At 41.7% G+C, this 25,795-nt stretch overlaps 2 protein-coding genes and 1 long non-coding RNA gene across 4 annotated transcripts in view; 1 reads left to right on the top strand and 2 right to left on the bottom strand.

Moving 5' to 3' along the window:
- Positions 1-11,384, top strand: part of GTF2E2 (general transcription factor IIE subunit 2) — a 28,998-nt gene extending 17,614 nt beyond the window's left edge. Inside the window, exons 4-8 of the mRNA XM_035140922.2 lie at positions 291-398; positions 1,924-2,106; positions 3,879-3,972; positions 9,657-9,772; positions 10,859-11,384. Coding sequence (XP_034996813.1) covers positions 291-398; positions 1,924-2,106; positions 3,879-3,972; positions 9,657-9,772; positions 10,859-10,975 — 618 coding nt within the window. The 3' untranslated portion in view covers positions 10,976-11,384. The remainder of the gene's footprint in view (positions 1-290; positions 399-1,923; positions 2,107-3,878; positions 3,973-9,656; positions 9,773-10,858) is intronic.
- A 606-nt stretch (positions 11,385-11,990) lies between these two features.
- On the bottom strand, positions 11,991-17,878 carry LOC132591279 (uncharacterized). The gene is made up of 2 exons (XR_009556891.1): positions 15,020-17,878; positions 11,991-14,684 (listed from the first exon to the last, which is right to left on the bottom strand). It is a non-coding gene; the product is annotated as an uncharacterized LOC132591279 (long non-coding RNA).
- Positions 17,879-17,911: 33 nt separating this feature from the next.
- RBPMS (RNA binding protein, mRNA processing factor) overlaps positions 17,912-25,795 on the bottom strand; it is a 93,904-nt gene continuing 86,020 nt past the window's right edge. For both annotated transcript variants that reach the window (XM_060269199.1, XM_060269198.1), the window contains 2 exons: positions 22,245-22,351; positions 17,912-20,649 (listed from right to left, as the gene is read on the bottom strand). In XM_060269199.1, the coding sequence (XP_060125182.1) occupies positions 22,306-22,351 (46 nt within the window). In that variant the 3' untranslated portion in view covers positions 17,912-20,649; positions 22,245-22,305. The remainder of the gene's footprint in view (positions 20,650-22,244; positions 22,352-25,795) is intronic.

Here is a 25,795-nt window from a genome sequence, read left to right as displayed (position 1 = left end):
TAACACATTTGTAATTCAACACTGGCCTATTTGTTGGTACACAGCATCCTGAGCATTTATATGTTGATATTTTAAAAAATTAATAGATTTGATTGTAACACATGCAGAATAAGAATAAATACAGAGAGGTAAATTACTGGAGCTGAATCTGTGAATAGTGTCTCAGTTTTTTTAACTAAAAGAAATTGCATTTTATTGCTACCCAACTTCAGCACATAGTTTATGTACTCTTAATGTTTTACTTAAAAAAATTAATAGCAACTCAAAGCAGTTATGATTTCTTTCCCTAGACACGGCACCAGCGTGGTGATACACACCCATTAACTTTGGAAGAAATCTTGGATGAAACACAGCACCTAGATATTGGACTGAAGCAGAAACAATGGTTAATGAGTGAGGTAAGGAAAGCAACTATTCAGACTTCTAAGATAAGGCCAGTTCAAATAAGCATTTTTATCAAATGTTAACTCATATTGTTCAGTGATCGTATGGCTGTAAGAAGCTGTCATACAGAGCTTTAATGAGCTATCAAAAGAGACAAACTTACCAAGTTGTTAAATTACTATTTGGTAAATACTGGTCCAAGTTATTGTGATTCTATTTTCTGTAATGTTTAATATTACATTTCCCCTAAAAACTTGATGTCTAATTGTGGAATAGTTTTAATGTTGAGTGCTTTATATTAACAAAAGCTTAAAAGATCTGCATATATTTAAATGTGGATTCTGAAATGTTGCAATTGCAGACATATTTTACTTTCACATACTCTAAAAATATTTCTCTTTGGCTGAAAGAGTGAAAGATGCCATCACTTTTAAACAGTAATTAAATGTTTAGCAAAGTCTAAATATAATCTGTTCTTGAGAAAAAGAGCACCCTGAAGCCCCCTGCCTTCATGGAATCAATGACTAGACATGTGCTAGCAAAATAAAACTCTGGCTTATTGCCATATAACACACCCACCTACTCAGAAACACCTGCCTTGCCCTATTGGTTGCAACAGAGTTTGTAAGCTGTTCAGCTTCATGCTCTTCTTCCAGCAGGGACATTCTGAGTGAACCAGGGTCTTCAGGTCACCATCAGCACCATTCAGTAGCAACTTGACTTGGCCAGAGTGGGCCTTGCTTTGGGCAGGGAAAATAGCTGGTGCTTGGAGGGGAGCTCCCACAGTCGGGCAAGAGAGGTCAATGTCTCCTGGGACAATCACTGAGCATCTTCACCCCCAGGCTTTTGAACACTTCAGCCATCCCTACCTGTGAGTGAGTTGCCAAGATGCAGTTTTCTGACTCAACCATTTCAGCTTGACATATGAAACAACCTCCCCCCCCCCCTGCGAGCTGTTCTGGGGGTTCTCCCAACCCCCCCTAGCCACTTTCATGGGGGTAGTGGTGAGAGGAGGAGGAAGCCCTGTGTACATGCTGAAGCCCTCACCCTGTGTGTGTTTTCCCAGTATATTTTAGAGTTTACAAGCAGACACAGTCCTCCAAATTCATATTGCACAACACCCATGCTGAGAAGCAGAGATACTGCAGAATAACTTTCCTCCAAGAAGTCCTGGAAAGAGGCAGGGCCAGAGTGATGGCTCATTCAGAGACACACCAGGCAGCCTCCTGGACAGACACATAATTCTGCTTGATCTCTGCACCGACAGTGACTGAATAGTCCAGTTGCTCATGATGCTAAGACATCATGCAATTTACATAATCATTGGGTGAAAAGAGGCGGATCAGGTGAGTAATACAGGCATGCAACATGCAGTTCCTACTTTGGGCCTTTAATTTATTGTGGCTCTTCAATATGCAGTTTTCTTGTGGTAGGCAGTATTTTCTGGCACACAATTTAAGAATTACTGTTTTAACAAAATGTACACAAAGCAAAAACATGGCATTTTCTGTGAGCTGAAAAAATGTATTTATGTTACAGGCCCTTGTCAACAATCCCAAAATAGATGTTATAGATGGGAAATATGCTTTCAAGCCTAAGTACAATTTGAAAGATAAAAAGGCCCTGCTACGGCTCTTGGATAAACATGATCAGCGAGGGCTAGGAGGAATACTTCTAGAAGATATTGAAGAAGGACTGCCTAATGCACAGAAAGCCATAAAGGTAAGCAACACTCCCTAGTTTCATGTTAGGAATTTGTTTTTGTTTTTCAGCAAAAGCAAACTTGTTAATTGCTTTTACTTTTCAATAATATGCTGCAGTTCAGAACAACTTGTGTGCACCATCTGGACAAGGATCTATTTTTTCCTGAGAGATGCTCAGATGCTGCCTCGACAATCCCCTCCCCTCAAAGTTCTTTCAGCTCTCCTGAGTTCTTACAAACACTGCTAAAAGGACAAGATGGAAGAATGTAGTGTACACAGCATCATTTTTTCTTTTTAAAAGAACTGGTGCAAAACATCCACCCTTCTTTTTGAACTGCAGAGTTCAAAGAGCAGTTTGGCAATTCAATGTGGACAGCTTCTGGTAGAATTTAAAATAAAAATAAAAATCAGGGGTCAACCCTCTGAATCATGCCATTGTCTTACTCATGCTAGCAAATCAGTATAAAAGGGCCTTTGCAGTATTGATTTGGGGGGTGGGGAGTTCAATAAGACTTACTCCCAGGTAAGTCTGTATAGGATTCCAACCTAAACGTAACAGTTTTACAAATGAGGAACTAATGCTGACAGAGAGTGAGTTCCTTAGGCTCCTCATCAGTTCAACTTGTGGTTGAGGATGCTTTTGAATTCTGGACTTCCTTTTTAAGTACCATGTTAGTACTTTTAATGCCAAGCCAAAAGCATACACACTCTTTTATTCACAAAACCACATTAAGTAACTGAATCACGGCAAAAGATTTTGGTATTTGTTTAGATCACTGATTTAGACCATCTGCCATCTTAAAGACCCTGAACATCTTACAACACAGCACATAGAGGACCACCTAATAAATCACTTTTTCTGAAAATTCCATTAATATTAAGACATTTAATTATTATTATTAAATTTGTATACCACCCTTTCTCCGAAGATCACAGGGCGGTTCGCAGCATAAAAATACAACATGAGAACACAAAATACATTAAAAACAAACAAACCAATAACTGTCTCCCCCAACACATTTAAAAGGTCATAGATCCACCAGAGGCCTGTTCATTGAGAAATATTTTCACCTGGCTCCTGAAGATATGCAATAAAGGTGCCAAGTGAGCCTTCTTGGGGAGAGCATCCCACAAACGGGGAGCCACTGCAGAAAAGGCCCATTCTTGTGTTTCCACCCTCTGGGTGGAGGGAGCATACCTTCAAACAGCTCTTACCCAATGACAGGTGTTTTGAGAGCTGCCTGCAGTTGTTATGTGTGCTCATGTGATCATTGGTGCTAGATTTTTACCTCTGAACAGTGACATTCAGAGTGAAAAGCTGGCTTCCAGCAGCTTTCCAGAAAATATGTAGGCTGTGTGTATTAATATATATGATAGAGATGGGCTAACTCCCCCTCATAATTCATTGAATTAGTGACTAGACTTAGAGTGTTCTTCCTCTTGCTTCTACAACCATAAGTCAACAAATCAGACACATTAGAATTCAGGATTATTCACCTTTCCCTTGTTTATAAAAGTGAACATTGTGTGGATAAATAATTTGTATCTTTCAAAAAATTGTTGTTATGTGAGTTACAAGATGTTTTGCCCTTTCACAAAATGCTTGCAAATTTGGGTAGTTGTTTATGTCATAGGCAAAATTAATGCAAGGATCTGTCTCATATTTATTCTAAATGAGTTCCAATGTTGAGCATCCACCCATATCTCTAACAGATTCAGTTGTTGAGGATCTCAAAAGTACTGGAATTATCAGTGCTTAAGTACACTTATGTTTCTGTGTTTATATTTGAGGCTTTAGGGGACCAGATCATCTTTGTTACACGTCCTGATAAGAAGAAAATTCTTTTCTACAATGATAAGAGCTGTCAGTTTACAGTGGATGAAGGTTGGTTTTCTAATTACAGCTGTAAATATATTTATGTCTAGGGAAAGCATATTCTAGATATGGGTTTAGAATAGTTTATTACTGGGCTGTGAGACATTTGGTCAGGCAGATGTTGCTAGACTACAACTTTCATTATCACGGACAAGTGGCCATGTTGTCTGGGGCCGATGAGAGCTGGAGTTCACCATGCCACACTCATGGTGTCAAATGTTAAAATGTCACTCGCGTGTCTCACTTTATCTGATGTTGTACAACTTGAACCTGAATGCTAATGCATCTAATATTTAAATTCCAGAGCCTAAAATACTGAGCACACTTATCTTAGCAGTGCACTGGATGTTGGAGACACTTGAAAGCAGGTATCATGGTCTAGGGCAGGGTTTCCCAACCTTGGGTCTCCAGCTGTTTCTGGACTACAATTCCCATCATCCATGATCACTGATCCTGCTAGTTAGGGATGATCAGAGTTGTAGTCCAAAAACAGCTGGAGAGCCAAGGTTTGGAAACACTGCTCTATGGCCTTTTAGGCTCCCTTGCATACAGCCACATAGTCCCCCTGTCCTCTTATGAAAGGCTAACATGCAGGCAGAGATTCAGCTGGTACATGTAGTTTATTCATAGGAAATCATGAATTGAGAGGAGGCAAGTATGAGCCATTACTTAAAAACTCTATATCCCAGAAACAAACAACCATAATCAAGAGATTCGAGCACCTTCTATGAGGAAAGCTAAAAGTGGTTGGGATTTTTTGTTAAGACAATCTTAAGGGAGGAATATGGGAACAGGATTGCGCAGCCAGTGTAGAATTAAACCCTGTCGTCCTGTCCATCAGCTGACATCACCAGTGTCGCCACCTGGTGTGTGTGTGGTTTGGGGGAAATGGCCTTGCAGGCCAAATTGGACCTGCTGGGAGAGGGGCAGGTTTTCAGATAACTGCTGGGAATATGCAGATGATAAGGGTGTTCCCTAAATATAGGAGTTATTGGTAGGCTTTTCATAAAGCCTCTTTGTCTCCTTCAAAATTTTATTTTAGAAGAATATGAGAGAAAATAATTTTAAATAAGCCCAGGCTATGAATAAAGTGGGATTGCTCTGTTTTCTGAATGCTTTAGAGAAAGCATAGAAGCCATACGGCATATGTAGTAATGTACTATTTTATGTACTGTTTGATGATGATGTCATTTTTGTCCATTATGTGCTGTGCTGTCATCACCATTATCATTTTTTATTTATGAATTTTCTAAATATAGTCGGTGTTGCACTTCTACCTGATGTTCAGTCTATTTAATCCCAATTCCTTTGCAATATGGGGTGTCAGTAATTTGAAACATGGTTGATTTTGAAGGCTTTATGTTTTTTTTCAGATAACAAAATTGTAATTATTAGCTTAATGTTTAAATTTAATATCACATGGTAGGATGAATGTATAGCTGTGTAAAATGTTTGTGAAAGGTTAGAGTCTTCATAATTCATAATTTGATCTGTAGATGGCAGCATAATCTCACATTTGTAGTTTGGTTGCTCTGTTACGGAACTAGGTAAAGGTACCCCTGACCGTTAGATCCAGTCATGGACGACTCTGGGGTTGCGGCACTTATCTCGCTCTATAAGCCGAGGGAGCCGGCGTTTGTCCACAGACAGCTTCCAGGTCATGTGGCCAGCATGACTAAGCCACTTCTAGCGAACCAGAGCAGCGCACGAAAATGCTGTTTACCTTCCCGCCGGAGCGCTACCTATTTATCTACTTGCACTTTGACGTGCTTTCGAACTGCTGAGTGGGCAGGAGTTGGGACCATACAACGTGGGGGCTCACCCTGTTGCGGGGATTTGAACGGCCGATGTTCTGATTGGCTTAGACCACAGCACCACCTGCATCCCTATGGAATTATTTTGGGAATAATTGTGTATAAATTTTATTTTGGAATCTGTCATGGTACATTAATAGTGTGTTTTTGTGACCTGTGATTTTATCATTTATCTGATTTTTTTAAAGCTTAAACTCTGCTAAAAAGATATTTACTTCTTTCAGATATGAATAGTCAGCAATGGCTATTATAGGATAACTTATTACAGGCTTTATTTTAGACCAGTGGTTCCCAATTAGCTCAGTACTGTGGACCCCGTTTTTCAAAAGCCAAGCCATGAACCCCCTACTTTCGAAAATATTTATATTTGTATATTAGTTTTTGTTATGTGAATGATGTTGCGAACCCCCTGGGTGGGTTACGCAGATCCCTTGGGATTCATGGACCACAATTGGGAACCACTGTTTTAGACCATTACAAAATATAAATCTAGTTGGCTTTCCCAATTCTTAAATATTAGAGCTTCCTTGATATAATGCCACTTGTGAATGATAACTGTTTGTAGTGAGCTATTCTCCCCTTGTAGATAGGAGGGCATACGGTTCTGGGAATCAGAAAATCGGGGCTAATAAGCATTTTCTGAACAGCTGGGACCATTCTCTAGATCTGCATGCATCTTCCTGTCTTTTTTAGGGAATGCAGGGCTTTCTCAGAATTCCTTTTTTTATTATTTCTGTTATTATTAGGGTTTTCATGTTACTACAATAAAGCAGAACAGTCCCATATCCCTGCCCCCTATACCCCCAGTTCTCCTCTGTTCCTCCCTCTGCTCTTGTACTTTTTCAGTTACAACATTTCCATTTCTGATGTTCAGTTGTTTGGTGTGTTACACACATTGTTCAGGTTTACATGTTCAGATAAGGATATGGGCCAATAAATGTCAGTGATGTTTGGGGTCCCAGATTAACAGTTGTTCAGTTAGAGAAGTTTCCATCCCTATGCTGTGCTCCCACTTCTTCAGGTTGTGAGTATTTTTCTGTGAAAGGTTCCAAAGCTGTGCTCCCAATTCTCTTGGAAACTAGACTTTTTATGTAATTTATAGAGCAGCATTTTCTCATGGGCAGCTAGCTGTAGGAGAGGATGTCTTATATTCAGTTTTCCATGTTTGGTGCGATCCAGCCTTTCCAGTGTTGGAGGGTTATGCCTTTTGCTGCCTGTGTGACTTGGTGGAACCATCTTTTCTGTACTGTATTTTCAATAATCTCTAGGTATGTAGCTGATTAGGTTGTTGATACCTCCTATTATCAGGAATTTCTCCAGAACCAAATTTATTTCATTCCTAGAAGGGTTTGATTATTGGGTAGCTCCATAGTTGGTGGGTTAGGTGGGCTGCTTACTTCTCCAGCAGTCATCCATGGGTGTAATGCCCATGCGTTTAAGGCATGCCAGTGTCCAGTAGGCCTGGAGGAGTGTTTTTTGTGTGTTGGATTAATCTCAGTCCAATGTCATGGGTGACTAGTTTAATGCTGTTGTACATAGGACTTTTTCCCACTGTGCAGGTGTTAGGTGGGCTTCTATTTCTTTGTTCCGCTTGTGTCTAATTGGGTTTAGTTTGAGGCTTAATGCGTTATATATTAATGTGTATAGGCACTTAATTGAGTTTTCTCAAATGTGAAGGTATGGTGTTTGCAGAAGATATGGTTGCACTCTGTGCATCTGGGCCAGATTTTACTTGAATTCTCAGATTTGCCAGGCGGCTGCAGGGGGAAGGTCAGATTTTTGCAGAAGTGTCCCAAAGGTTTTAAATTCATTATTCCATGTTATGATCTGTGATCTGTTCTCTCCCAGATCAAGTTCATATGTTTTATGGAAGTGCTTCTTCTTTTTAGGCAAAGTTATTCAAGTGTTTTCAACAATGCTGAATTTCTGAGTTGTAAGAGTTCTGTCTTCTGGCAGGCTTGTTCCCTGTTTCTTTTTCAATGCCAAAAATACCAGTATTTCACTTCCTATATTCATGTCCTATAAACACAAGAATTGCATTTATTGTCTTAGCAGCTGTGAGACGTTATACAGTGCACTGTTGAATTTCATTTTCATTTTGTTTTTGTTTATTCATAAGGTCGTCTCATCCCACATACTGCCCATCTTCATGTTTACAAAATCTCTGCAACTGTTTGGGTGTGCAAAACCTACCACACTCCTCTCAGCCCAGGATTGCTGATATAAATATAAATAATATAAAACAAGTGAAGAACTGCAAAAACATGAAAATGTATTCATTTCAAATACTTTATCTTCTACCTTTACCTTATTCAGTTCAATACACTCTGTAAACTACTTGCATACTCCGTTCACATGTCTCGTGTTCACTTCAGTTACATAAACATTCACATGCTGATTGGCTGATTTACCAGGCAGATTTGCTGAGCTTGTGGCTTCTCCCCTTAGCTACTAACTTGATCATTAAGGGGGAGTGTAGCCCCATCAAATACAGGTTGTGCAGCTGAACCAAGATCAACAGAAACCTTAAGCAGTAGTACTGCTCAGTGGTTGAGCATGCTCCCAGTGCATCCGGGTCAGATACATGTGCCCTCACCAGGGGGCCAGGCACAGAAGGCAAAGGAGCCTGCTGCGCCTGGCCAGCCCTCACCACTGAAGTGACATCAGCCACCAGAGTGACACCAGCACAGGGTTTATCGGGGAGGGCGGTGTCAGCAGCACCCCCCCAATGCGCCCAGGGTAATTGCCCCGGAAGACCCTCTGTCCCCACCCCCGCTACACTGCTGAGTACTGCTGCCTTTTCTCAATTGAGCCTCAGTTTGTTAATCTCCAACCAGTTCCATTACTTTCATGTTAAATCCAAAGGAGGAAAAGTCCAAAGGATTTCCTTGGTTAGCATCATATCAAAAATGTGAATGCTTGGTATATGTGGGAATACCTGAAATGGTTTCTGACTTGTGTTTTAGGGTTTTATTTATGGGTTGTGCACTGGGTCTATTGACAGGCACTATTGAAGTTAATTACCATGGAATGAAGGGAAGTGGAATTGTACCAGTCACTGCCTTGATAAAGGCATTCCAGAAAAGCACTTAAAACGATATATGGAGGCAGGTTGCATGCAGGTTATCAGACCATTGCTGCTCTTTGAAGCTTTGGGCCTCTTCTTCATTTTCTGTGACCCATAGGCCAAGATAGCTTTTTAGTTTTAAAAGTGTGTTAAAAAAACAACAACACTAATGAGACTTGGATAAAAGCATGATGTATCTTTTGGTTTGTTAATCATTTCCTTTAGGCTCAAACTACCATAGTTGTTATAGGAAACGTGTGTCTGCTGCCAATCCATCTCTCCCCAGCTGTACCTACGGAAGGAAAACACATGAGAACAGTGCGCTCTGCCTCCACTCCACCTCATTGTGGGAGATGTGGAGACAACAAATGCAGTGACTTCACATCACTTATTTTTCACTTGAAGTTACTGAGAAGTCAGTGGGAGGAGATGCTGGTGCAGCAGCTGTCTAGTTTTAAGGCCACGTACATTAAAATAAAACATATGCTACCAATCATTAGAATGTACTGAACTGATACTCACTAAGCATAAGTGCATATGCATTTCTTATAAGGAAAAATAAATCCTGAAAAGGTTGGGAGACTTTTCTGAAAGCAGTTGTGCTGAAGTGACCCTCTAACCAGCTTCCAGGAGTGTTCATCATTGACCTTTCAATTCACTACTGTAATCTGAAACCTTATGGTTTGTCTGCCATGTCATTGACAATCTGCTTAAAACTCTGCAAGTTTTGCATTGTGAATGCAATGAGAAACATTTCCTGTTTGTTTATCCAGTGCCATGTGTAATTAAGTATTCTTATTTTGGCATTTTAGAATTTCAGAAACTCTGGAGGAGTGTTCCTGTGGATTCCATGGATGAAGAGAAGATAGAAGAGTATCTGAAACGCCAGGGAATTTCTTCCATGCAGGAGGCTGGACCAAAGAAAATAGTAAGAAAATTGCCAGTGTTCCATGTTTTGTTCTAGTGTTGAGTCAGTTAAGGAGAACTTAATCTGGACAGAATTAATGGTTTGTCGTTACCCTTAAAATAATCAGGTTACAGGGCAACTATCAGTATTTGTCTTCCAACAAATAAATGAGGTAGTTGTCTTCCTCCTCTTCTCCCCAGGTCTCTCTGCCCTCCTACCATTAGGAATGCTTGCCTGAGATTTGACAAATGGTTACAGCAATTTGATCCCTTTATGGACTCAGTAAAATTCATTCTTTTTGCATGGTGCCATGACATTAGGTTTAGACTTGATTATAAGATTAGTGCTGGGAACCTTTCAAGGCTGTTCCTTATTTCACTATACGAGGGTCAAAAATGTAGCATTTCTTTCATCCATGTACAGAGAGTCCTCATTTTGTTCAAAATCATTGATTATGACTATGTTACTATGTACTGTACATACATGGAGATTTAAAGGAGAAATAATGGAGTGTGTTCAAAAACTGTGAGCAAGGCACACACTTGTACCACCCATCAGCACACCTTCATGCATCCCTCCCCTTCACACTTTTCCTTCAAATCATGGAGGTCTGAAGAAGTGTGGGGAATTTGAAGGCATGGTCCCACCCGCCCACCAGCTGATGTATGGCATCAGGGGTGGTGTGGGTGTGACTCCCCCAAAATGGCCTCCTCAGCCAAGTGGGGGCTAGCCTGGAGGGCCATGATTGGTCTGCAGTCCAGAAGTTCCCCACTCCTGCACTAAGTCATGATTTAGTGTTGGTGTGTTTCTCAGGCAATCAAATTCATGTAGAATTGATATTTCAACTTCTGTTAGCCATGAAAGAAAATGTCATGTTCAGTGATATTGCATTTCTGGTTATCGGAAGCCAGGGCAGCCATCAGAGATATGTATTACTGTCATGCCCTGTTTGTGAGCTACTTAGAGGTCACCATCTGGCCACTGCTGGCAAGAGAGGATGGTGGGGTAGATGGGCGTTTGGTCTGATCCTACAAGACAGTTTGCAGAAAATGTTTTATTTTTAAAGAATGAACAGGATTATGATTATTCCTTATTTTTTCCTTTTAGGCTCCAATTCAAAGGAGAAAGAAACCTGCTTCTCAGAAGAAACGGAGGTTCAAGACTCACAATGACCATTTGGCTGGAGTTTTGAAGGATTACTCTGATGTGGTTCCGGGCAAGTAGAGGACCTTCTGGAAGGAACTGTTGTGAGCTTTGATGCAGATGCTCAGTAGCTCTGAGGGACGAGTGTCCTGTGTATAATGTTAAGTGGTTCTACCCCCTCCCAGTCCTGCAGCAGCCGAGAAGAACCAGCTCTTGAGATAAAGGATGAACTGTTCATCTATATTTATCTTATTGGCTAATATGAACTTGGATCAGAGCTGTTCACTGTCTGTAGAACTCTGGTATTGGAGTTAAATATATTCAGCATGTAATGCCAAGGTTCGTATTCACCATTTAAGTCTTTGAATATTTTTGGGGGGTTCTGTGGGTATTTTCTTTTATTCATCGGGGTTGACTTAAGAGATAAAATGGAGTGTTTGTTTTATCTCTCAAGGAAACATGTTTATAATAAAATACTAGAAAGACAAGGCATTTCTTTTAGGGTATATTTCCTTGCCTGATGTTTTCTATATTGTGGAAATAACAATGAGTGGGGGTGGAAGTGTTAGGATACAATTCAAAATGGTCCTCCATGTTCACAATATATTTCTTTCATGGGTCATTCTCCTTATATATTTCACAAAGACCCTGGAAACCTCCATTCATTTTTAGTACACAGTTTCAATTGGTCACCTGTGCCAACAGCTCCACTCCGATTATGGAGGCTAAGCAGTTTACTGGATTGAGTCATTTATACAGTTCAGCCTGTGTTTGAAAGCTGCACCTCATATGCCAGGCAAAACCAATCCCCAAAATCATTTTGTCTAGAGCTTTTCCTGGTATATCCATGCTAATAATAGGTTTTTGCATATTTAAATTTGTTTCCTACATTTATATCTTACATTTCCTCCAGGGAGCTCAGGGTGATGAATTATGGTTCTCCTTATCCTCATTTTATCCTCATCACAACCCTGCAAGGTAGGCTAGGCTAAGAGACAGTGACTGGACCAAAATCACCTGGAGAGCTTCATGGCTCAAGCTCCAGCCTCCTCCTTCCATCTTAACTGCACCGCGAAAATAATGGGACAAGGTGGCATTTTCTTTTTCTAAAAAATTCATTGACCCACCTCAGGACTCAAATAAAAACTTTCTGTACGGAAGGTTGGGAATCAGGTGTTCTTGCCTTCTCTAGCAATTTTATACACTCTTCAGAAAGCAGGCATTCTCCTATTTTGAGAACCAAGATACTAATTTAACGAAAGTCTGTTCCTTCACTCTGTATTATTTGCAGTTTAAAACTGAATTATTTCACCGTAGTATTTTAAGATTTAGGATATTGTGTGTGACTTTCTCAGAAGAGCTTGGTCTCTTCTCCACCTAATAATCTGACCTACAGCAGTTATGGAGTGATCAGGAACATCTTGCCTGTTCTGCCTGTCGGCTGTGTGGGAAACAGAAATATATGAAGGTAGGAGTATTTTGCTTAATCCTCCGCCCTAAGTTTAATAATTAAAATGAATAAAGAGTGTGTTTCTCAATCTAGAAAACCTGTAAGACAGTGAGGCAAAGCCTGTCCGTTCTTGCAATGGTGTTTGCAGTTGAGATTGAGGGTAGTGCCACTGCCAATTCTGACCTTAGATAAGGAATTGACATGTGCAGTAATGCCTCTTCAAATGAACTTGCAGTAAAGGAGAGGCTTGTATCGGGCATGTATTCTTTGAGGTACAAAGGACCCAACCCATTTAGCTTTGAATGTTAAAAACTGGGCCTAGAGGTCTACAACCAACAAAGCTGTTAAATCATAGATTCAACTTGCTGTCTGTCCCTAGCCACCCTTAAAAGCTTGGGCATCACAAATTGAGAGTGTAATTTTGGAAGTTTATTGGGTCGGCAATACAAATACAGATCTGTTTGATGCTGCTGTACAAATTGGTGTAACAGAAGGGTAATTTTATTTCCTCCCCTGATATTTATAACTATAGGCAAGGGAGGGGGGGAAGGGAAAGCAGAATAAAAAGGAAGTAGCAGCAGGATTTTGCATGGTTGCCTGAGAGAACTGACATGAAGTAGTTTGTAATGCATTTGATCTATAATTCATCACAATCCTTCCAGGCTTTTAGAGAACGGAGGAGAAAAAGGCAAGTGAGCTTAGACAAATTGTGTAAAGAATGCCCATTTGGCTTTCCCTGTCACTTTCTATAAGTGCAGGCAGATGGTGGTATGACACAGGGGAGTGGCAAGCTCTTGTTGCTTGCTGATGGAAAGGGATTCGAGGTTAGGGATAACCATGGAGATAGTGATGGCAGTGACATCCAATTACTTACAGTTGAATGGCTCACACGGAGGTAGCTGCTAATATGCTGGATCGGATTCCTTGGTGTGCTGCTGTTGCCTAGAGACTAGCAGCAGGCATATCCTTGGCTTGATTAAAAATAGGTGTTTTTCACCAACAGATGCCTCCAGTCAAGTTAGAATTCTTCTTTCTACTATTAGCAGTGCCTGGTACAACAGGTTACCTCTTGGTTTCAGAAGCTATAAATTGGAAGTTTCATTAACAGTAACTATTATTAAGATGGGAAGAGAAAATTCACACCTGAGAAGGAAGTAACATATGTGTAAGGAATGCTCATTCCTCAGCTAGCTTCCAGCCTCTTAAACTGCTTTAGGAGGGGAGCATATGTATCATCTGTAACACATCAAGGGAGTGAAATAGGTGTGTTGGGAGGTGGGAGATGAAGTGGTTGACTTCAGCTATGCCAGCACTGCACTGCTATTGACTTGTTCCAAGTTCCATTAGGCTGGCTTCCTGTATTTGTGACCCACCAAACTAAATGTGGCCGCCGTTAAGTCTCACGGTTGAGAGATGTAAAATCAGACAAGTTCATGAGAGATTCAGGCACTGATTCCTATTGATGATTCTGCAGTATAGTTTGACAATGATACCTAGGCAGAAAGCTGTCGAGAATGTTGAGTTGATAAGATCATGCTGGTGCCCACCATGAATGAAAGGGGGTCAAAGGAAATTGTAGAGGTGAGCAATAATGGAGACTCAAGCATTGCACATGTGCATTGCAGCTCATTGCCCTGTGACAATTCCTGCTTATTTAGCAGGTTTTGTGTGGCTTCACATATCTATTAGATGCCTATTCTGCACCCATTTGTTTCCATGAGCACCAGTTATCAGTAGGATTTTCCATTTAAGTTATTCATTTCCCCCCTGTACTATGAGCCATGCTCACTTCCCCCTTGTTTGCGGTGAACATTTCACCAATTTATTAACATGCAATGCAGTCCTGACATTTTTTCTGGAAATAATGTTTTATCCATTTGTGGATGGGCAGATGTTTTAACATTGTGGCATTCTAAGGATGCTGTTCTCATGATCTTGGGTCCTTCATTCTTAGTTGGAATTTTCAGTGGGCCTGAGATCTATTTGCCTTTACTTGGCTTCACCAAATAGCCCTTGCCATGACCAGCAAGCCTTAAAAGGATCACCCAAATACCTCTGAGTAGACATAGGTACTCCTAGGTAAGTAAATACAGGATTGCAGCCTTAGTTTACAACATGGGTGACCAGGGAGCATATGGGGATGGGGAGATAAAACAGCCGAATATTTGCTTGGGTTGTTTGCTGAGCACTCAAAGCAGGTTGTATAGCCCTAGTTTTTGTAGCGCACTGTTGCCAAGAGATATTGAAGCAGATGATTATTTCTTACGCAACAAAAAAACCGGCCATCAACGTATATAAATCTGGATAGAGTTTGGGATAGTGGTAAGACCAACCAATAACCTATAGCAGGGGTCCCCAGACTTACCGCGCGGCGGGCCGGAGGGCGGGGGAGCGCGTGCGCGTGCGCACACGGGCGGGGGGAAATCGCCGAAAATCGCTTGTGCGCATGCGTATGGGCCTCCCCCGACCCGGAAGTGCATCGGAAATGACCTCTTCCGGGTCGGGAGAGGCCCATACGCATGCGCACAAAGGATTTTCGGCGATTTTTTGCCAATTTTTAAGATCGTCGCTGCGCCGCACGCCGTAAGAGCGGGCGGCGGGGGTCGTCGTGGGCCGGATTGGGAGGCCGATTGGGCCGCATCCGGCCCGGGGGCCGTAGTTTGGGGACCCCTGACCTATAGCTTTCTCTTCAGTTCCATTGATTTAAAGAGCTCCTTTATAAAGATCTTAACAATACGAGCCTTAGTGACTTAATCAGACCTATCTGAATGAATAAACAACATACTGTTTTTTCATGGCAGGAGTCTGAAAAGTAGTTACCCTGTTCTCAATATCTTGGCCCATTCCCCAATCTGTGCTCATGCTAACTGGATTTCCAGCTACCTTTGCATGCCCAAGATGGACCATGTTTAACATAAGCAGTTACCAAGAAGAACCTGAGGTGAGACAAGAATTGTTAATTATCCAGGATTCTAAGCTTGCTTCAAATTCAGATATATTCCTCAAGCAGGTAACTTTGAAGCTGGGCAAGAGATTATTTCAGGCAGAGGGCTGAAGACAACTTTTAGAAGACATCTGAAGGCAGCCCTGTGTCAGGAAGTTTTTATTATGTATTTACCGCATGTGGCCTGGAAGCTGGGCAACCCAGCCAGATGGGTGAAGTATAAATAATAAGATTATTATTATTATTATTATTATTATTATTATTATTATTATTCACAGACTAATCACCGCAGACCTGAGAATTAGGTTTATTCTTACCTGGTGTCTGCTTAAATAATTAGTTTTTAAAATAGTTTACTCAACACTGCAGCATGTGGGAACTACCAAGCAAAGGGATGGCAATGTATTACAGATGCCTGCATGATCCAGGCAGAGATGCGGATTTTTGTTAGTGTTTTAAATCCTGTTTCCTTGATACTATGAGAGGTTACACACCCTGACCTCACACAGAGATCACTAGCAGGATCAACACACCTAGAAAGCTATTATCATAGACAACTTGTATTTCCTCAAACAGAGGTAATCAGATAAGCAGACACTGTAACAGAGGCCACTGTTGTTTAGGCATAAGTTATAATCATTGTTTCTTTATTTTTAGAAAATTACAATAGAAAAGTACCTTTAACAACATTTTTTTAAAAAAACAAAACCATAAAATGGAAGCATCTTCTGTTTCTGCTATTGCCAATAGGAGGAGATAAGGAAAAATCAAATTTTTGCTGACAAAGTCCAACACAATTCTGTTCTTCAGCCACCTGCTGTCACATTTTAATTCTGTTCTCAAGTCTTCCATTTAGTTTTAAGAATAGGTTTTTACCTACCCACTTTTCCCTGCAATTTTAAAGCCTGACTGCTTGATATTTGTCACTTGTATTCTCTGCAAAATACTGCACTCTATTTAAGACAATGAAGTCATTTGTTCTCAGGAGAATTAACAATACTTGGGGAAGCCCATTTGGAAAGATTTAACCATATTAAAACAGTTTCCTTGTTTAGTCAGAACTACCATTATTGTTATGGAAGTGATCCTATAGCTGTATCACGACTAGATGCAAAGGAGGATAGGAAGCAAGAATCTGGCACATGGAGCATATCATTCAGGAAAGAGGGAAGCTCATCTGTTGGAAGTTTTGTCTTCTACACCAATAAATGACCCAGGAGCCTTCTCTCCACATTGGTACTCAGAGGGACTGGTTCACATAATCATCTTTTGACAAGGTCAATTCTAATTTTTAAATTTCTTTACTTCTCTGCCTTTTGTGAAGCAACTGTCTTTGTTACATCACTATAGACAGATATCATGATTGACTGATTTACAGGCAGGTTGTCCAATGGTGCCTAAATCATGTAACCAACTTCATTAGCAGGTCAGAGCACAGCATACAAGCTGCATTCACTCAACCCACATTTCACACCTGAAAATGGTGGCATGAATCAGGCTTGAGAAGGCAGATGACTAATTGACTCCATTGTGTCCAGGCCCCAGTCAACTGCACAAGCAATCCAAGCACAGTCATACCTCTGGTTGCGTCCGCTTCAGGTTGCGTATTTTCAGCTCAAGTACGCAGCGGACCTGGAAGTGTTTACTTCTGGGTTCCGCCGCGCACGCATGCGCAGAAGCGCCACTCCGGATACATACTTTTCAGGGTGAGAACGGCACCCCAGAACGGATCAGGTATGTATCCAGAGGTACCACTGTAGTTGTTCAGTAAGAGAGAAGATCATATGCAAAATCAAGCTGGTACTCTCTCCCAATACCTTAAGGGATCCTGGCATTTATCTTGGCACTGGTGGAGCAACACTTTATACAAAAGGAGGTATACACAGGGGCCTGCTGCATTCCTATATCCCAGAAATGTCTGTGTATAGACAGAGGGCAGACATCAAACTAATAGAACAATGGTGCTGAGTCGGTTCTCTTTATGTGAGTTTCACAGAGACTGGCAAACTTGCACACACATGGAGAACGTTAGTGGCGACAATGGAAGGTCAACTGTTGTATCCAAGTTTGGCACTTCCTAGAAAATTTGTACAGAAGAAGAGCCTTAGATCTGGATCCAGTGAAAGAAGGCCTTTTGTTTTCTGCATGCATATGAGATAGTGGCATGAAATGAACTTATTTTTTTTTTTTTTTTTTAAACATAATTTTTATTGGTTTTTACAAATTACAAAAGATGGTACATACATAAACACCTTTTCCACCTTCTTCCCACCCCCCTCCATGGGTCCTCCCCTGCCACAGAAGTATCCCACGCAGGTGATCAGTCAGAAGTGGTCCATTTTATGATTGGGTTTCTGTCCTCCTCCCCCTCCCCTGCCCCCCAAGCCCCCCCCTGCCACCAGGGAGCTCCAGTGAACCAGGGCAGTACGCAGGAGTTCATCCATCCAACCATCTATTGTCATACCAAAAAAAAAAAGAAAATACAAAAAGAGAAAAAGAGAAAAAAGAGAAGAGGAAAAAAAAAGACAAAAAGGAAAAAAGACAAAAAAAAAAATTCATCATAATTGTTAAATTCATAATTGTTAAACCATATTTTGTGGGCTTCCCCACCCTCCCACCCTTCCCCGGTTTTCCTCCCTTATTTATCATCTTCAACAGTTTCATAGTTCATATTTTATAACATACACCTTTATATCTTATACCACTTTTAAACTATTATCATTTTCGCCTATTGTCCAATCACTGAGAAATCAAACTCCCATTTTTTCTTCCCGTGCCTAATTTTTACCCCTCTATAGGCCTCCATATTTTCACCTTTTTCCAGAATCAATTCACTTTTTAAACCTATAACTATTCCCAAACTAACCTTACTCCCCCCGAGTACCTGCTCCACCCCTCCAATCCAGCAAGTTCCATAGTCAGCAGTCCAGTTATAGTCCTATTAACCCATCCTTACAATCACCACTTCACTTTCCCTTCACCCCACCCCCTGTTTGCAGTCTTTTGCCATCCAGGCCTCCATATCAGACCCCTGAGCTTCTTCTCTTCTCTGCTTAATTTTTCCTTCTTCCCTGTGGTCATTCTGGAGTTCCAGTAAATCCAGTCGTGCCCCCCTCGAAGGGGAGGCACTCCATCCAACTTTTTGTAGAGTAAAATCATCATTTTTTTCGTGATGGGCTTCATTTTGTGTTAAATCATCACAGTCGTCATCATTGTCATTCTCACATTCATCTTCTTCAGTTTCAAAAGCTTCATCTTCTAGGAAATCATATTCTGTCATCACAATCTGGAATTGTTGCTGTAACACTAGCCGTTGTGTCTCCTCTTGACATAGTTCTATTCTTGTTTCCCACATTAAGGTCAAAACAGTCCGCTGAAACTCAGGCGGGTACCTTTTTGTTGACATAGTTCAGTCCTGTCAAGGTCAAAACTTGTCACATGGGGTGGAATATGATCGCAGTCTATTTTCTCGACTCCATTTTAACAAGCTGGCTGCATTCTTAAAAATAAAATTCGAACTCACATTTCAAAAGCATATAAACCAAAAAAAAATTCCCAAAAAGTCCAGAGATAAAGATAGAAATAAAATTTAACTATAAATCCTGGTCAGCTCACTGGGTTTTCTGGGCTGCCGGCTCCCGAGAAAAAGAAAGGTCTTTCTTAGTCTTAACTTCATTCTGCAGGGCAATCACAACAGTCTCTCTCCCCTTTTACCCTGCATTTAGGGGAGATTCTCTTTGATGCCTTTGAGGAATCCTTTTAAGTTAAAATCTTCTGTTTACGGCTTCGGGTTTCTGTTTACTGTCACTTATGTTACCGTGGGGGGGGGTGGCTTCCTCTTTTCCCCTCTCTCCCAGGTCCAAATTGTTGCCTTAATTTACATTCCAAAGAATCCAAATTACTCACAGTCTATTCATTTGCTGAATGTTCTTTGAAGAATTGGCCACCTCCACTTCCCAGACTCGCAGCTTCGCACTCTCAGAGCAGCAATGTCAGCCTGTCCGCCGCGGTTCACCTCCTCGCTCTCGGGGGCTTAAACAAAGCCGATCCGGGGAGGAGAGAGCCCGCTTTTGGCGCCGCCAGGCAAAATCTGTCCCCAAAAAGCACGATTTGGGGCTTTTAAGGAGGTTTCGTTTCGCTGGAACGATTCCCTCCACCTCTGAAGCGCCGAGGTCCGCTCCGCTGTGCGGACCCCCGTCTGAGCAAGATGGCGTGGTCAACCGGAAGAAGAGCCTTAGATCTGGATCCAGTGAAAGAAGGCCTTTTGTTTTCTGCATGCATATGAGATAGTGGCATGAAATGAACTTAAGCTTTATTGCTCAATGTTTCGGTCAGCTTCACATACAGCAGCATTACCTGCTAACAACCACCACCACCTTAGCAGAACCAATCCTTCCTGTACATGGAGCAAAGGCATGCAAATGTACTCTCATTTCTTTTAAAACAAGTAGACTAGGGATGCTATGAACCTACTTTACAGAAGAATTCAAGACTGGTTCCCATAGCCAAACTAGATGCTTTTCCTTCTCTCTCTCTTTTACCAAGGAATCCTACTGGTTACACAACTGCATGTTGGGAACTAAGTGTCTGAATGAATACAGTATGCAGAGGTAGCTGCAGTCATTTTATTATGATGACTGCACTTTTTCTAGCTGTTATAATTATGAAAATGGTCTTAGTGCACAGTAGAAAGCCATAGAAAAAGCACATCTCCCCCTTATAGTTTTATATCAAAATATGTGACCACAGATAAAATACAGCATAAACCAGCTGTCAGAACTGCCAGTATACTGTTCAGCACACGGTAATATATCTCAAAGTTACAAACACATTTGCATATCTGATTGTCTTGCTTGATATAATTTGGCACAACTGGGAGAAGCACGTACCACAGGAATACTTCATATGTTCAACACACATCCTCTCAAGCTCCCCATCAGGATAGCCAAAGAGTCTATACAATTTAACAATACACTTTTTAAAAATTTGAACAAGATTTAAAAACATGCCTTGAACATGCAGCTTAAAAGGACAGGGAAAGAGAAATTTCAATTACACGCATTCAAAAAGTCAAGAACGTAATCAGTGATCCAACCCAGCGTAAGATCTTTCTGCTTAAAATGTTTAGTATAAAAATACTTGGTTCTCTTTGTTGCGTTGTTTGAAAATAACTTTTTCAAACCAGATGTTCACCCATGCTTTTTAGAATTCGCACTCTTCCTTACAATTTTATACAGCATAGAAGAGGAAAACATTATTATTACTCAGTATTTTTACTTTACTTCTAAAAGAGCAGATGTGTGATAGAGGCTGTGGCAAAGTCTTGAAGGAATCCAACCTTGTGTGAGGTTTTTTTCAAGCCTGTAAGAAAGGCGAGATGCATCAATTAGAAAAAGGCAATCACAATCTTGGAACGAAGAGAAAGTGGAATAGTCTCTGGGTGCTCACGTACAGTGAGGGGGCGGGGAAGTATTTGATCCCCTGCTAAATTTGCCCTGTTATTATTCTGTCTCTCACAGCTACAATAAACCTACCATTAAAATTATGGACTGGTCATTTCTTCATCAGGGCAAACAGGCAAATTTAGCAAGGGATCAAATACTTTCCTCCCTCACTATACATATGGACACTTAGACCTCTAGGGCAGGGGATTTCAGGCACAAGGCACAGGGCCCCTCAATAAAAACACAGGAAACACCTTGCTGAAACAGATGCAGGGCTGACAAGTAGGATACCCCTCCCCTTTGGAATCTGCTAGTGGAGAAATTGACAATTCTGCTCAAGACCTTCTCTAAGAGCAGAGCAGAACCTTTAGCACACAAAGAATATTGTCACAGGGCACAACAGAATAGAAAAAAGGTGAGAGGGTAGATTATATTATGTACAGGAATTCTTAAAACTTTATTGTGTTGTAAGACCCTCTGTTTGGATTGGCACACTGATTTCACTGCCAGAAAAAAACCACTGTATACATGGGCTTTTGGGGTGCCTCTTCCTGCGAATGCATTTCTCACTCCTTGGCAGTGAGAGAGGCATGCTTCTGACCGATTCCAAAAGGAAAAGCAACACCAAGTGTTACTGCTGAGCTCAAGCCAATTGAATTAGCAAGCTGCTATCTCAAAGAAAGCTTCAGTGCAGCCAAACACAAAACAGAGCTCTTGTATGAACACAAGGCTTGCCTTCTGAAGCCATGCTATATATCAGGGGTTGGCAAAGTTTTTGTGGCTTGGGCCAGTTCACGGTCCCGCAGACACTGTGGTGGGCTGGAGTGTGCACGCAAACGCTATTTCCGGCGTTCCTTCCGGCGCGGAAGAGGCGTGCGCAGCTTCCCATTGGCTGCTCCGTGGCAGTTTAGCGTGGCACATGGGAGCTGACCAAGCAGGTGGCGGGGGTCCATTGGCTGCTTAAACGACCCCTATGGGTCGCTTGTGGCCCATGGGCCTTAGGTTGCCGACCCCTGCTATATATTGATCACCCAGCAGCAGCCAACTGGTGGTTTTTTAGTGCAAGGTTATTTTCAGCTAGCATTGCCAGTTTGATTATAGGCCAGGGAAGATGCATATAGACAGCATTTATTCAGCAGAGTCTCTTGGCTCAAAGTCAAGATGATCCAAGATGAAATGGAGGGTCTAAGGCAGGCATAGGCAACCTTGGCTCTCCAGATGTTTTGGAACTACAACTCCCATGATCCCTAGTTAACAGGGCCAGTGGTCAGGATTCATGGGAGTTGTAGTTCCAAAATATCTGGAGAGCCAAGGTTGCCTATTCCTGGTCTAATCCAGGCATCCCCAAACTGCGGCCCTCCAGATGTTTTGGACTACAATTCCCATCTTCCCCAACCACTGGTCCTGTTAGCTAGGGATCGTGGGAGTTGTAGGCCAAAACATCCGGAGGGCCGCAGTTTGGGGATGCCTGCTCTAATCAAAGCATATTTTCACAGCCAGGTCTTCACTTACCCACCACACTGCAAATTTGAAGATGGAGGTAAGATACCAGTAGCGACTTAGGAAGAACACATTAATACCCACAAGACAGATTGTAGCCGCCATCACACACCTGGTACCTGCACAACAAAAAGGTACATGCACTGTACTTCTTTAGAATGAAATGGGTAATATAACAAGGACAATCTCTAAAAATGTTAAAAGGAGATATGAAATCATGTCTTCAAATTGCAAAGAGTTACATTAGCAGAAATACTGCCACAATCATTCATCTTAAATCTTTAGCATTGTATTCATCTGTGGGACAGTTGGTATTATTCCCCATAATGGATACAAAGATTCTTAATATGAATATCTCCTTATTGAAAAAAGTTGGTACATTATAGGATTGTTTATTTATTTATTAAACTTAATAGCTGCTTGTTACCCAAAGCTCTCCAAGTGATTTGCAATAAAGAAAAATATACAATACATAGCCAGGGCTTTTTTTTTCAGGGGGAACTCACCAGAAATCAGTTCTGGCACCCCTCAGGTGGGCACCATTGCCATTCTAAGAGAATGAGGAAGGTGTTTATGGTGAGTTCCAGCACCTCGTTTTCTAGAAAAATAGCACTACATAGGCTCTTAGATATAATTATATACAATACATAGGGCCTTCTTTCCCAGTGAGTACACTGACTGGACAACTGACGGAAATTGGGCACCTTAACTTCTGTGTTTAACAGTGAAATCTGAAGATTGCCTCCATCTAGGGAAATCCCAGCACAACCTCAACATACAAATCTCCTAGACCACAACAGCTGTAGCCGAACTAATTAGACACCAATAATATAAGCAACGGTTTGCCCTGGATCCGCCCTGCTATGTGCACGAGGAATTATAATTTCAGGGTGAAAACCTACTGAGCTTTTACTCTTGATGACTTTGAAACAAGGCTGACTATACGCTAACAATACCACATTTGTCCCTTTGCTTCTCTTTCCTCCCTTGTTTTTCTCCCTATGACAAGAGTGTCATAGAACACTCAGAAGTGTTCAAATTTTTTTCTAGCCTGAAAAGCCCCACTTTTGCAAATGACACAATAACAGCAGTCCAGCTTAGGGACAGGGCTAGAATGCTCCTATGTAGCCTAAGCCATAAGCTGGACCCCCATCAAATCCTTCCTCCATCCGGTGTTCCCAGTTGCACAGTAGCTTTATTAACGACGTTTTCTTTTTGCTGAAGTCAAACTTGACCTGTTTTTCAAAGGCCGTGAGAAGCCCCCCTTCACCCAATCTGACCAGCATCCCAGCTCCAACACCCATAACATTCTTTTAAATAAAAAGGGCAGCTCAATACTTCTGAGAAGGTCATAAGCAGCACACCATGGCTATTCCTCCTTTCTTCCCTCAGCATCTGAATTTTGGAAGTCTACCTCTGCACATCAAGGGCCGGTCATTATATTTGGCTAGTATAGCCAATAAATTAACCAAGGGATAGGCCGCTCAATGGCTACTCTTTCCCCTGAATGCCTTTTGGGTGAGGTTATGGTGATTTATTTATTTGCCAGTCACCTTTTGCATCTGTCTAAAGGCAATTTACAAACATGCCGTAAAACAAGACTAAAAATCGTTTTAACAACAGTACAAAAACAGCTAAAGGCAGATGTCCATTTTGCATGGTTTTTAAATCTAAAGCAGAGACCTTTTCATCCAAATGGATAAGCTTGCCAAAACAAAACCAAGTCTTCTACTGTTTCTATAAAGTACGGGTTAAGTGTGCTCCTGTCACAAAACAAGGGCAGCCCCACTGAAAGCCTTCCTTTCAGTTACTGTGCAGAAAGTTTCTGATATTTGGGGGACTTTGAGGAAAAACTCCCCCGCGGAACACAGTGACCTACTTGGTATGTAAGAGAAAAGGTGGTCTCGATCTTGAACTTGGTTCAGTAGCAGGATTGGCAGCCATTGCCAATTCTGCAAACAGGGTGTGAAATGCTGGCAGTAGGTTTGCTCCCATAAGCAGCCTGGGTAGCCCCCCGCCCCCCGAGAGCACTGCAGTAATCCAACTTTGAGGTTTCCAATAACAGACAACTGTGGTCCAGCTGTCCTTCTCCAGGAATGGCTGTATCTGTCTTACCAGGTGAAGCTAGTAAAAGACACTCCTAGCTGCTGAGGACACCTGCGTCTCTAGTGTACTAATGCTACATGCCAGTGAGCAAATTCCTATGGCCAGTGCATCATGTATACATGTTGCAACGTGTTAATAATGCTTAGAGAGGCAGGTGCTTGACGTGTTACATCAGTCTCAGCACTTCTTAAAATTTTTGTTTTCTCTTATTGTTCACGTAACATGCAAAATAATCGGAGGTGGACTGTTTCTTTCTTTCTTTCTTCACTGAGGCTTTCCTATTGCAGCAGCCAGCTTGCCGCTGAGGGAACTGTTCCCAAATATGGCTGTCAGTGCATCTGGAAGGGGGAGAACAATCCACAAGGACTCAAGCCTCATTTTTGCATGCATCTCTTGCTCACTCTGATACGCTGGTATGAAAACAACTCATTGGCTCCTTCTCTCTAGGGGGGGAAAACAACCACCACAATCCAATAATCCTAGATAAATTTGGGCTTTGGAAGATAAAATCACTATATTAGGGAAAGGCCATTTGCCGAGTTTATTCTTAAAGGAAAACAACAGCACATTGTACTGCTAACCACACACAATGAGGTTTGGGTTTTCGGATTTCAGAAGATTAAATAGATTTGCGAGTGCACATGAGAGACGAAATTCTGAAATTGTTCAGCATCACAAGATAATAGGTGGTATCTATGTTAAAGACCCAAAGACCTATGTTAGGGACCCAGGTGGCGCTGTGGTTACACCACTGAGCTTAGGGCTTCCTGATCAGAAGGTCGGCGGTTCGAATGCCTGTGACGGGGTGAGCTCCCGTTGCTTGGTCCCAGCTCCTGCCCACCTAGCAGTTCGAAAGCACGTCAAAATGCAAGTAGATAAATAGGAACCGCTACAGCGGGAAGGTAAACAGCGTTTCCATGTGCTGCTCTGGTTTGCCAGAAGCGGCTTTGTCATGCTGGCCACATGACCTGGAAGCTATACGCCGGCTCCCTCGGCCAATAATGCGAGATGAGCACGCAACCCCAGAGTCGGTCACGACTGGACCTAATGGCCTGGGGTCCCTTTACCTTTATGTTAAAGCAGGCACCTATTGTCCTGTGATGCTGAACAATTTCAAAAGTTTCTGGGGTGGCAGTTAGGTATGTATTTATTGAGCTAATAAATCAGAATATAAGACAACAAGTTTCACTGAACACTGCTTGCCCTTCGCTGCTCATATTCCACTGAATGAAAAGATAACGAGTGTGTTGGGAGAGATCTCATGTATATTCTGCTGACACAGTGTGAAAATGAAGCCCAATAGGTAGAACTCTGGATGAATGGACGGTGTACTTAGGACATGCCCCAGAGTCCTCTGCAACACACAGCGAGACCCAGCTGATGTGGAAAGTGTTCTCTGCCAATAGAAGGTTTGAAGAACACTGTTCTAGAGCAACCAGAACTTTGGGGTATGAAGT

Source organism: Zootoca vivipara, chromosome 16, assembly GCF_963506605.1.
Source record: "Zootoca vivipara chromosome 16, rZooViv1.1, whole genome shotgun sequence".
In the NCBI taxonomy this organism is placed as follows: Eukaryota; Metazoa; Chordata; class Lepidosauria; order Squamata; family Lacertidae; genus Zootoca; species Zootoca vivipara.
This window is presented reverse-complemented; position numbering and strand designations above follow the sequence as displayed.